This window comes from Patella vulgata, chromosome 7 (genome assembly GCF_932274485.2).
Source record: "Patella vulgata chromosome 7, xgPatVulg1.2, whole genome shotgun sequence".
In the NCBI taxonomy this organism is placed as follows: domain Eukaryota; kingdom Metazoa; phylum Mollusca; class Gastropoda; family Patellidae; genus Patella; species Patella vulgata.
This window is the reverse complement of record NC_065885.2, coordinates 37523636-37537099: the sequence shown is the minus strand read 5'-3', so window position 1 is coordinate 37537099 and position 13464 is coordinate 37523636. Positions and strand designations below refer to the sequence as shown.

The following is a 13464-nucleotide window of genomic DNA, read 5'->3' as shown; positions in this document are numbered from 1 at the left end:
TTTAAAGGCGAGAGAGAGAAATGGGGTTAAACGTCCACTCGACACAAACTATGTCATTTCGGGACTAACATAAGGTTCAATTTTATTTTAATAATTCGCTTGCGCGTAGGGGTTTTTAGCAGTGGGAGGAAACCGGAGGACCCGGATAAAACCCACGAGGTTACACAGGGGATCGAACGAATTAACCACGTCAGTCGACTCAATGACAGACCTTATGGTACATCGCACACGCGCTAACCATTCGGCCATTGCCCCCCCCCCCCCGCTTTAAAGGTAAGCCAACTAAAAGTGAATTAAAGTTATCTAATCATTTATTTATTTTTTAAACTGACATAAATAATGGCGCATTATTGCATTGACATCACAATTGTGTAATAACCCCTCTGTTTGTTTTTTTATTGTTTTAAATTTATGTGTAAATGTGGTTTGCAACTTAAGTAGTAAATTAACCTCCGTTGGAAGGAAAATGCTTTTCTTTGAATATGCATGCATTATAACACAGCTCACGGTGCTGTTGTTGTGTTTTTAGTTCTGTACTCTTCATATGTGAACAACAATGTAAACACACCAGTCGTTCAGTCAACGATAAAATTTCTCCTATGTGATAATCTAGCCTATAGTTATAACACGCGTGTAAACTATGTCCTGTGACTAGTTTATCAAGACTATACTAACGGGAACTTTAACTGTTATACTCTCGACCAATCACGAAGAGGTTAATAACCCGCCGTGGCCGTGAGTCACGTGACATGTGCTCGCGCTCGACTAAACATGGAGGACACGAAAACGAAGTCCGGGACTCACATTTCAAGCTTATTTCCCGAGATTCTGGCTATGATATTTCAATATTTGGACATTAAGGATAAAGGAAGGGTAGCCCAGGTTTGTGTTTGTTGGAAGGACGCTTCTTATAATCGTATGGTGTGGAGAAACGTGGAAGCTAAACTTCATTTGCGTAAAGCAAACCCCTCTTTGTTTCCCAGTCTATGTAGGCGTGGGATAAAACGAGTTCAAATTCTAAGTTTAAGACGAAGTTTGAGAGATGTTGTTTTCGGGATACCTAACTTAGAAAGTTTAAATTTGAGTGGATGTTATAATGTTACTGACGCTAGTTTAGGATACGCTTTCACACAGGATATTTCTTCAATGACAGTGTTGAATCTAAGCTTGTGTAAACAAGTGACTGACAACAGTTTGGTCAGAATAGCCCAGTATTTGAAAAACTTAGAGGTGCTAGAATTGGGAGGGTGTTGTCACATTACAAATACCGGTCTATCTTTAATTGCTTGCAGTTTAAGAAAGTTAAGACAGTTAAATTTAAGGAGCTGTCGACATGTTTCAGATCAAGGCATAGGGCATTTAGCTGGGCTGAATCAACCCTCATCGGTCAGCGAAGACTTAGAAAAGACTGGTAATGCGCGACTCGAATATCTCGGTTTACAAGACTGCCAAAAGTTAACGGACCATGCACTAAAACATGTCAGTTTGGGACTGTGTCATCTTAAAACAATTAATTTAAGTTTTTGTGGTAGTGTGACTGATAGTGGTATTAAATTTCTCTCTAAAATGACAAACTTGCGGGAGTTAAATTTAAGAAGTTGTGATAATATCAGTGACACAGGGTTAGGATTTTTGGCAGAAGGGGGCTCAACGATTGTGGCCCTGGATGTGAGTTTTTGTGACAAGGTGGGGGATCAGGGTTTAGTGTTTCTGTCTCAAGGCATGTTTAATTTACGGAGCCTGAGTTTGAGTGCGTGCAATATTAGTGACGACGGTGTGCAGAGATTAGTGAACAGCTTACACGAACTAACAACACTTAATATAGGTCAGTGTGGCCGAATTACAGACGTGAGTTTGAGTTTAATTGGTGAAAAACTAAAACAATTAAGATCTATTGACCTATATGGCTGTACTCAAATAACCACAGTTGGTTTAGAGAAAATAATGAAACTGCCAGGATTAACGACTTTAAATTTAGGATTATGGCACAAACGGTGAAGAGTGTCACAATTTTATTCAGTGGATGAATAATAGACTATGTACAAATGACTTGAGTGATAACTGCTGGAACATGCTTTACTTTCAGTGTCTTAATATTACTGTCTAACAGGATAATTAAAACGTGTATTAATTAAGATGTAAATACATGTAACATATCATGACATGGTTTAAGATATTTTTATCCGATTAATTAACTAAAAGCTGTACAAAATATATAAGTATAAGTAGTGCCACATTTGATTAAACTATATACATGTACTTGTAAGTAATTTGTCCATCTGTAAATATAATATATATATATAAATCAAATGTACACCATATCCAAAGGTCATTGTTAGAGTTATCATGTATGCCTTAAGCCGACATATATAAGTGTACATTTATGTAATTTCGAAAATCCATGCCAATGTGATATTCAAAGTATATGCCATGCCCGGGGATGACGAAAAATTGCGTTAAGAATAAGATGCATTATTTAAGATTCAGATAAATAATAGCTCGCCGTTCTTGCTAAAAAAATTTCAAAAAAAGGTAATTACTTTATTCCGAGGGAAGTTATCTGTACTTGAAGTTCTGACAAGCTGTAGTATAGACTGTCTATTATGGTAGTAATGATACTTGACAATGGAGACTCAATCCAGATTCACCATTTTTAAATTGAATTATTAAATGGCGATCGTGTTTCAATCCATTTAAATCTCGGACATCCGATGATCTAGATAATTGATTATAGACTCTTGTCACGTGAATGCATATCTAAATAATAGTTTATATAACATTAAAAGCCAAAATAAAGACCTGCAATAGGCATCTTATAGTGTGATAAAAATTTAGCACATAAAATTTCATCATGTTATAAGATTACATTTAATTATATTCGCCTACGTGTTGCAAGGATAATAAAATATCATAAATAGAAGTAGGCATAACGCAACAATGTTAAAAAACAGTATACATGTAGTATGATAAATTCAAATAACGTGACCCAAGTAAATTCTCATTTTTCATTATAATATAATATATTAAGCTATTTTGAATTATGAGGTTATATATGATCAAGCCGTAGTTTTCTTAAGAAAAAAACTGAGGAAAAAAAACGGCTTTGCTACTAACCTCCTCCTACGCAAGAAAACAGTTCAGTTATCAGGTTATTATTTTATTAACAATGTAAAATGTACATTCAAAACTAATGACAAGGGCTTGATTTTTTTAAGTAACATAAATAATCTTCTGTCTTGCATTTAATTAAAATATTTTATTCTTAATTAAATTTCTAATTAAAAGCCCCTGGAGACATGGTGATCTTCTATTGCATTTACATAGAAAAAATATATATTTGTAGGTTCTATCCTATTAGTGACGTGTTATGCAGTTACTGTTTCTAAAACATCTGATTCCACTTCTCATGTCAGACGTGCACATACATGTAGCTAACATTTCGTGTGTTGTAGGCCCATACTTTTATATAATAATAAACACGTTGGTTAAATTAAAATGTAAACTTTGTGAAAGGCGGACTGCCGTCTCAGAAAACGTAACCAAGATAGTGTTCCGTTACCACTAAGGAACCATTGTCAAAGTGTCAAAAGGGTGGGCGGGTAAAATCTTTGACATTTATCCAATATACATGTACGGTACACAGGGTGTCAATTGGAAAATGGTCATCTATTAGTGCTAACGGTGCCAACCAAAATCAAAACCATGACTCATAATCATAAGTTTCAAGTTAATATTTTTATAACAGATCACCCTTCAAAAACAAATCAAAATATATAATTTATAGATTTGGTTTTCTTTTTCTCGAAAAGGGAAGTTGTATGAAACATTTTCTTAGGCTACTGAATTTCTCTTCATTCGTTATCAATATATTTTGAACCCAAATGTTTTAAATAAAATTAATGTGAATGTGCAAGGTTTTAAATTCTGTATTTATCATTTATTCCTACATTCGGGGCTTAAAAACATTTTGTCGCTGACTATATAACTCTCTATAATTCTACATGTTTACGTCGTACCCTTTTCAATAACTCCGATAATATAAAGGAAGATGGTGGCTCTGATCACATTGTATATTATATTTGCCTTTAGAAGCCACAGAATTATCATTAAATTACATTCAAACCATTACTACACACCTACATAAGTTTGCAAAATATTAATATGAAACAGAAATTTATAATAATACCACCTCGAGACAAAACGGACGAAATAGCCGACTACTTCATTCCACCTCTCTGATTTGTACTTCGACCGCGTGTCTTCCCCATTTCATTTCTGTAATTCAGCCCTAAATTTTACAAGCTTACGCATTGTACTACATGTATATAAGTAATGTAGCAATACTGTTTTAAATTACAACAGTAATTAAATAACTGTTACATCTGGCACTAGACACATGCATTTAATTAACGATAAATCTGGAGTCTTAGACAACAATCTAACATTTAAACTATTCCAAATGTCCATTTGAGTATTGACAATATTCTGGTATTAATGCCGTGCTCTTTCTAAAGATGAGGTGCAGTCATTGGTTATAGAGATATTTAGTAGCCAAATTTAAGGATACAGTCAGAACAGACAAACTTTATGTTTCAATTTGACTTTTATGAATGAAGATGTCAGTCAGAGATAAAGCGATATACATGTACGGTCCCCAAACAAAATTTTCCCGACCTTTTAATACTGGAGACTAAAAGATATTCTATTTATTCCATGTATATTATATTATATATATAAGAGATTGTAAAGGTATAAAATACACTTTATTATGTAAAAACTGATATTGCTCATTGTGTCAAACTATTCATGCTCTGGTGATATTTGTCATTTGTTAAACGACAAGAGAATAACATAATATTAAAGTATTAAATATATTATAAATAAATCCAAGATATTAAACTTTGCCTGGCAATATTTGAAATAAAGAGATAAATATATTATAAATATAGATGGTCTTATTTTCTTTCATAAAGATGTTTTCTTCTCAACATTATTCGTTCATGACGTACGTTATCGACTTCGATTCCATCTAACCGCCCGTTCTGGACGCCGATAGCAAATGTTTTTTATTCGTACACACGTAAATGCGACTCTTTTTGTCCGTAACTGCCTTTTCACAATATAGGCACAGAAACTGGTATATACTCTTCAAAAAAAAACTAGGGGATATTGAAATGCAAATACCTATGCAGGTTGTGATATGATAAATAGTCATGGACACTTGACATGCTTTGAGAATATGTTCACAGATGAAGAACTTATCGCCGCAACGGAACCACTCGGTTGCATGTGTGACACGCAATAGCGTCATACACGTGGGAGGGGTTCATTGTCAAATTTGACACTTCAATCAAGGGTTGATGAAAACTGCCGCGTGCTGGTTTATCATATCCATGTTTGCTTTCCTATAGGTTCTTGCATAAGATTTACTGTTTAGGGTATCTTTGCTTTAGTGTGTTACGTTTAATTTGCAATGAGGCGTCTTCAACATGATGAACGTCTGCGTGCTATTGGCAAGGTTCGAATGGGTTCAGCAGACTGTGGAACCGGTACCAACAAACACACAATGTTGATGATAGACCTCGTTCGGGTCGTCCTAGAGCCACTACACAAGCCGAGGATCGATACATTCGTACACAGGTCCTGCGAAATCGAGGACAAACGGCCAATCATCTTTCTGTAAACTTGTACCAAGTTACAGGAATTCGAGTTACACCCCAAACGATTAGAAATCGGCTATATGCAGCCTATATGCATGCGCGACGACCGCGTGTTGTACCTCCATTAACTCGCCAGCACATGGCAAACAGGCGAAAATGGTGTAGGCAGCGTAGAAATTGGAGTAATCGTCGATGGGCGCGTGTAATGGTCTCAGATAAGTCCAGATTTACTCTGGATTTCACCGATAGGCGTGCTCGCGTTTGGAGGCGTGTAAATGAGCGTCATGTTAACGTTAACGTCAGACAGCATGACAGATTCGGGCGTGGGTCTGTTACCGTGTGGGGAGGAATCACCATGACTGGCAGAACGGATTTGCCAGTGTGTTCTACCGTGACCACATCCTGGCACCGATAGTTTTGCCCTTTGCTCAACGTGTAGGTCGACGTTTCATCTTTCAAGATGATAATGCCCGTTCCCACCGCGCTCGTGTCGTGAATGACTACCTCCAGCATCACTATATTGTCCATATGCCTTAGCCAGCCGTGAGTCCTGACCTTTCCTCAAAAGAGGATGTCTGGGACATGATCGAGAGACGTGTTCGTCGACGTCAACGTCAACCGACAACACTGCAAGAATTGGCCGTGACACTGCAAGAGGAGTGGGTCAGATTGCCCCAAATCGTGATTGGACGGTTGATTAGGAGCATGCCACGACGAATTGCTGAATGTCTGAGGATTGATGGAGCAATTACTCATTATTAAGACAAAAATCAAAAACGTCCATTTTCACTTTTGACAGTGTACATGTATCTCTTTGCGAGTGAAATGGGGCCGTCAGATAAGCCGCCCATATGAACTGTTTATGTTCATGTGTAGCCAATTGGCCTGTTATTAACATACTCTGGTTACCTCTAATAAAAACAGCAGCGCATTTCCGCAGTTTTGTATTGTTTCAGAATATCCTCTACATTTTTTGAAGAGTATGTAATGTTATTTCTATCATTTTTCAGATTAGTTAACAGACGAGGAGACTGTCCATTTGGCTCGAGGTTACATGTTATACAGTATCCCCCTGTGATAATGTTCCGTGGATAATCCCACTCTGTACTAACACACACACATCTACTCTCTACTAATATATGATGAAACGTGATGGGGACAGACCGATGGACACTCCATACTATAATATCTCGTGCCAGTGACGTTTATAAACATTATATATCATTTCTTATCTTATCACTTCTACACATTTTAAGTGTTATCTGCCACAGTATAGATGGGCATAAGGAGATTTGCCTGGCCCATCTATCAAATTAAAAAAAAAAAAAGAAAAGAAAACAACAATTCGAAGGTTCGGGAAATGCAACAATTGAAATAGATTTTAGCATTTGACTTTTCTGTGCCATCTGGGATAACGAAGACGAGTATACGCCATGCAGATTACTGTGGGGGAATTTTCCCCTTTCCATAAGCGTTTCAACCTACTCTTCATCGAATTCATAAGTTCTTATACGGCTACGGCAACGTGAAAACGGGATCTGAGAGAGAGAGAGAGAGAGAGAGTGAGAGAGTGAGATGGGGTTTAACTCCACTTTGACACAGACTAGGTCATTTCGGGACTAACGTAGGGGTCTTTAGCAGTGGGAGGACCCGGAGAAAACCCACGAGGTTGGACAGGCGACCCTTAACGGGATCTGTCTTTCGTCCCATTCGAAATACTAGACGATGTTCATTTGCCGACCCTCTTTCCTGCACCACTGACAAGAGTAAACCACTCTGGAAATTCCCACGAAACTTCCATAGCCATCACCGTCGATCCTATTCGATCTAGATCATTCGATATCACTTCTCTGTTATCTTGACCTCCCACACTGTAGGTAACAGTTGTTCAACTTTTGTGCCATCTCTTTTGTTGTAGAATATAGGTATTTTATAGTTTCAGATAATTAGATAATATCAGTGAGTCTGCGTCTGTGTGGGTGTGTTTGGGGGGGTGGGGGTCTAGATTCGCAATCGTAACAATTAGTTTCTCTTGGTTATTTACTCATTTTAATTGATTTTTATGTGTACTTTGCCGTCGCCCCTGTCTGTGTGTTTCGCCTACAGGCCACAATTCTTAAGTGAATATCTTGAAACTTTACATACTTATTCCGTATACCCTAAGGATGATCCCTATTGTTTTTGGTGCATGCATGCCCGACCCCCAGAGGCAGAGCCACGCCCATTTCTTGTGTGTCTGTGTGTTGCCTACAGGCCACAATTCTTAATCGATCGTCTTGAAAAATTTCATATGAATTCCTTATACCCGAAGGATGACCCCTATGAGCCACGCCCATTTCTTGTATTTGTTTGTTTGTCATCTATAGACCGCATTTCTTAACGTATCTCCTTGAAACTTTGCATACTTATTCCTTCTATCCTAAGGAACATCTCTATTGTTTGTGGTGAATACCCAAACCCCACGGGCAAGAGCCACTCCCATTTTCTTTTTGTGTGTCTGTGTGTCACTTACAGGCCGCAATTCTTAATCGCTCGTCTTGAAAACTTTTTTATGCGTATTCCTTATTCTAAGACTGACCTCTATTATTTTTGGTGCATGCTCGACCCACTGGGACAGAGCCACGCCCAATGTTTGTGTGTCTTGTGTTTCGTCTACAGGCCGTAATTCTAAACAGATCCTTTTGAAACTTTGCATACCTATTCCTTATATCCCAAGGGCCCTATTGTTTTTTGGGTGATTGCTCGACCCCCAGGGACAGAGTCACACCCATTTTTACCTTGTGTCTCTGTGTGTTGCCTACAGGCCACAATTCTTAATGGATGGTCTTTGAACTTGGGATATGCCTTCCTTATAGCCTAAGGACGACAACTGCATGTCCCGACCCTCAGAGGTAGAGCCACGCCCAATTGTGTTTATCGTTTACAGGCCGCAATTCTGAATGGATCAGCTTGGTACTTGGCATATGTATTCCTTATAGCCTAAGTGAGTCAACTATTGATTTTGGCGAATGTCCCGACCCCAGAAGCAGAGCCACGCCCAGTTTTTGCCTTTAGCGCCCGAAGGCCACACTTCTGAATGGATTATCTTGGAACTTGGTATACTTATTGATGTTGGTGCATGCCCTGCCCTTTCGGCGGTGCCACACCCACTTTTTGTTGATATTTTTTCTGTAAATGATATACAGGTTGCATATTCGGAATGATCCAGCTTAGGGTTGTACCTATATATATTGGTCCATGTCCACCCCCAGGGGTAGAGCCACGCCCAATTTTTGTGTTTTTTGACTACAGGCTGGAATTCTAAATGGATCATCTTGGAACTTGGCGTATTTATTCCTTATACTGTAAGGATAGCAACTATTTATTTTGTTAGTTTTATCTGTAAATACTCTACAGGTTGCAATAATTAACAGATTTTGTTCAAATTCAGCATATCAATCATTTCAATAACTGGGTGCTAACTATTTATATTGTTCCATATCCACCCCCACCCCCAGGGGCAGAGCCACGCCCAATATTTGTATTTATCGTCTACAGACTGCAATTCTGGAATGGATCATCTTGGAACTTTGCATATTTATTCCTTATACCGCAAAGACAGCAACTATTTATTTTGGTGCATGCCCGACCCACTTTTTGTTAATATTTTGTCTGTAAATTTGGCAAAATAAACTTAACGGCCAGCCCTCTTTGCCCTTTGTTATATTCCATTCTCTTCATTTTAAAAAGTACAATATCAATCAAAGCAGGAATGTATATTGCAACGTTAGCGATGTTCTCTTTAATGACTTCTGAAGACCAGGTACTCATAAAGTCGAGCCCTCCGAAACCAGTATATGTTGGCGAATCGACATTGTTGAGTGTGATTCAATCGACTTGATTTTACACACTGAAGTGCGGATGTAAATGTTTTCTTAGGAAGTCGAAATCAGCTAGAATAGAACTATATAGGAGTCAGACCACCATTAAATTTCACCATCTCGATATCCACAAATTGTAGTTCGTCTATTTATAGCAATTCTCCCTCTGTCTCTTTTCTCCCCCTTTGCATGCCCATTTTTGTTGATTTTTTGGTCTAGAATGGACGAAGAGGGTTTGAGTTAACATTTTCTACCAGGTTTTGGTAAATATTCATGATTTTGAGGCGTAAGGATAACATAGTTACCAGGTTGGTTACGGTGATATGTACGACAAATAATTACATGTTTTTAGTATGCTTCTTCAAAATTTGGGTGGTCAACCTCATACAAATTTTAGTGCAAAGACATGACCATTTGTTCCTCTCTGTCTATAGTGAAAAGCATTCAGCCCAACGAAAATTTGGGGATAAGATGGAGTTGGGCAAAAAGGCCAGAATTAAAATTAAAGTCAATGGGGAAATTAACGGCGATCTGTCTCCATATAGCTTAGTTAAAACAAAAGTTGTCTCCCATATCATCGTTAACCGGGGTCATGATTTTGTTTATTTTCATCTTGTCCTTTTGAGAGGAATAGGTAACACTAATATGTGTTTATAAAAGTTTAAAGAAAGATGAACTATATTGATGTGAAATTCTTGCCGAGTCTTCATGTTTTCCAATTTCATCAGTATTTACTGCTCAGATTCCAACCCTAAGTTATCCGGAAGTGAATCAAACTTCAGAACAGAAGAAAAGATATGCTGCGGTGAGCAGCAACATAGTCAGGTGTTGCGCATGTGCTAACGAGCTGTTTACGATGTAATGAATGCTGGGATTGTTTTGGGAAAAAGCATATCGTGAATACTCATCTCCGTTTCTCAAAGAAACCGACTTACTAAGAAAACATCTCGTATTTAAGAAAGTAGGGAAGCACATTTGAAGTTTGCGACCCGACATGGTGTAAGAGGTGGTTATAAAACAGAAAAGAAGCATACCTATTTCAGTTAAAATACCAATATGTTGTATATTTACTAGAAAGGAAATACTAGAGTGTATTATACACTCCCTACCCCTTTAAGAAGGGCGAGCGTTAAGTCCAGGTATTCAAATCTTCATGTAAAACCGACATTTAGACAACACACTTATTCCATTACGTATATATTTATTTTGATGATAGAGATCACCCATATAAGAAATAAATATCCAACAGTATGATGGAATACTGAATGCTACAGGTTAAAAAAGTGAAAACATATTACAAAACGTTTCAGCATGCTTCATGGTATGTTAGAATATGCAAAACATATGCATATTTGCATGCATTTGCTAATCCTTTGGGAAAGCACATTGTATATATCGGTAATTCTTTACTTGGGCGACAGTATTTGTATTATTTAATGTCAAAGGGGATTAAAGGAGAAATAACATATTATTGTTTGTGAATAGAGCTGCACATAGACGAAGTACAACAAAAGGGAAGAACCATATATCCAACATTTACTGCTTATTTAACACAAACAAAAACAATCCACAGAATCTTACCTAATCGTAACCAATCGTGTAGCCTTTGATACTTGTCAGTTATACGACATATCATATTCGGCGTACATTCCGCTCTATCTTTAAGAGGTTCCCAGAAACTACGAGATCCGTTTCATATCAAATCGCCACACTCACATTTATGATTATATCAAATCCAAGCGCCCTATACAATCATTAATTAGTTTCCTTCAATAGATACCAATTTGGTCCTTAATTATTAATATTATTTGACAATTTTATTAACGCTACCAGAAATGACTCCTTGTTAACAATATTTTTTATGGTTACTGAAAACTCACGATCGTCAATGCCTCCCACAAGCAACGCTTGGATAAGTGGGTTTATTAAAAAATTAAAAAAAAAATATAACTCTTATATCCGTCTTTAAAAAAATATGCACCTCCTCTCAACCCCAACAAGGACAGTCAATTGACTTCATATTTGTTTGAAAGCTGTTTCTTTTCCTATATAATTGCATTGGTGAATATATCTAACGTCTTATGTACATGTGTTAGGTTCTAGAATAAAACAGCGCAATTTATGAGATTGAAAAAAGCTAACACTCGACATAATCGCATAAATGACCTTTAAAGGAGGATTTCTATCAAGACGTGTAACATAGATTAATCTGTCACATTAAACTCCCTGAAAAATAGAGTTCGTGAAATACAAACAAATATAACCCCCTAACCTCATGGTGATAACTATACCGGAAAAGCCAAGTGTTGCATAATGGCAATGCAGTAAAACAACGTGTTATTTATGTAATTGCGCTTAGAAGCTAATCTAGAGTTCAAGCAGAAATTATAACGATAATGTATTATTATTACATTCTTATTTCAAGAAAGAACTGGGATTTTTGAGTCAGTTTTTTTACGAGATGGATTTTGATGACTTTCTGATTCAAAATAATATTTCACAGTCACTGTATAATTTGATTTGAAATTGAAATTAAAATAAAACATTATATTAAAATATTTAAAGAATGGCTTGGGGTATACAATACCTAATAGAAAAAGGACTTGGCTATTGAAGCATACTACAATGGATCATATAATTACTGGACATAGGTCATGAGGTTGTTAACAAACAAAACAAGATTCAATAAAAGACGTCCAGAAGATGACACACTCTAAGGTCCTCGACATTTAAAATATGACCATATCATATTTCGAAAGTCTACAAACGGCTGTGACAACAATACTGACCAACAGAATAGGGCATGGCACAAGGTGAAGCAACTACACACGGGTATTTTTATATACTTCCTAAATGACATTACAACCTAAGTAGACAAACAATATTTAAGGGTCAAGAATGTCAAAAATCGTTTCCTATGACATCTGATACCACTTCTTATGACATGTATTGAGAATGTTCAAACAGTTAAGCGATTTTTGTTGTACTTTTGTACAAAATTAGTCAAATGGCATCCCAAATATGGAGAAGAAAGCTACTTGTATATGATTATTGTAGAATCTAATGAAAAAACAACAGAAAAAAAATACCGAATAAAATAATAAACTAGTATTAATGTTAACTATTTACTAGAGATGTGATACTGCTAATCGTTGACCTCGCAATAAGTATGTTGTCTGTAGAAAGTTACTACTTTCTATTTATTCTGACATTGGGGCGGGATGCCATAAGAATTACTCACATTTGAAACTGATCCTTTGTATTAAATACAATAGATGCAACACATCATTTGGACTAGTCTGACTTAGTACGCCAAAAATACATATTTACCTTCTGCGCTAGAAACAAGTAAAACTGGCAAAACTTGAGTTTTGCTTTGCTTTACTTTTATGTCTGGTGTGGAGTTTCCCCACACCGTTAAGTGAAGCGCCAGCAGAGCTGACACAAAAATACTCCTAGTATTTGAGCAATACATCGAAAATAATGCATCTTTTCATAAAAACGTTGAAATTTACTAGATGTTGTTAAATACAACCTACTCATCAATACTACATGCACCATTTTACTTTTAAACTGAAACAATCACTGTCCACTATTTGTCTTTTTCAAATAATAATATAAGTGGGTGTGTAACAAGATGTTAGGAATGGTTATATCCCAGACAACTAGAATTTACCACACTTTAACACACCTTGCTACCATTTGTATCTTATTTTACAAAGAGTTTGCCACTTCCGGTTAAGTGGCAATCTCTTGAATTAGTTAAGTCCCGCCAGGTGTCTCTTATGCTTTGTTTCTTTTGACCATCAGGTGGCGTGCAAATTTTACTTGTCAGGAATCGTTGTGTACGGAAATGTTATTAGATACCAAAAATGTAAGAAATATGTTGGAAACATGTGACAAACTGTGGAAATGTGGTACACCACGTGTTTAAATACATTTAT

General features: G+C 36.8%; 2 protein-coding genes across 2 annotated transcripts in view; one reads left to right on the top strand and one right to left on the bottom strand.

Annotated features, from left to right (window-relative positions):
• Positions 1 to 13464, bottom strand: part of LOC126828727 (protein Wnt-5a) — a 105338-nt gene that overhangs the window by 76108 nt on the left and 15766 nt on the right. The gene's annotated exons all lie outside the window — the stretch shown is intronic.
• Positions 758 to 4928, top strand: LOC126828720 (F-box/LRR-repeat protein 14). The gene has a single exon (XM_050558686.2). The coding sequence runs from the start codon at positions 772 to 774 to the stop codon at positions 1996 to 1998; it is 1227 nt and encodes a 408-aa protein (XP_050414643.1). The 5' UTR covers positions 758 to 771; the 3' UTR covers positions 1999 to 4928.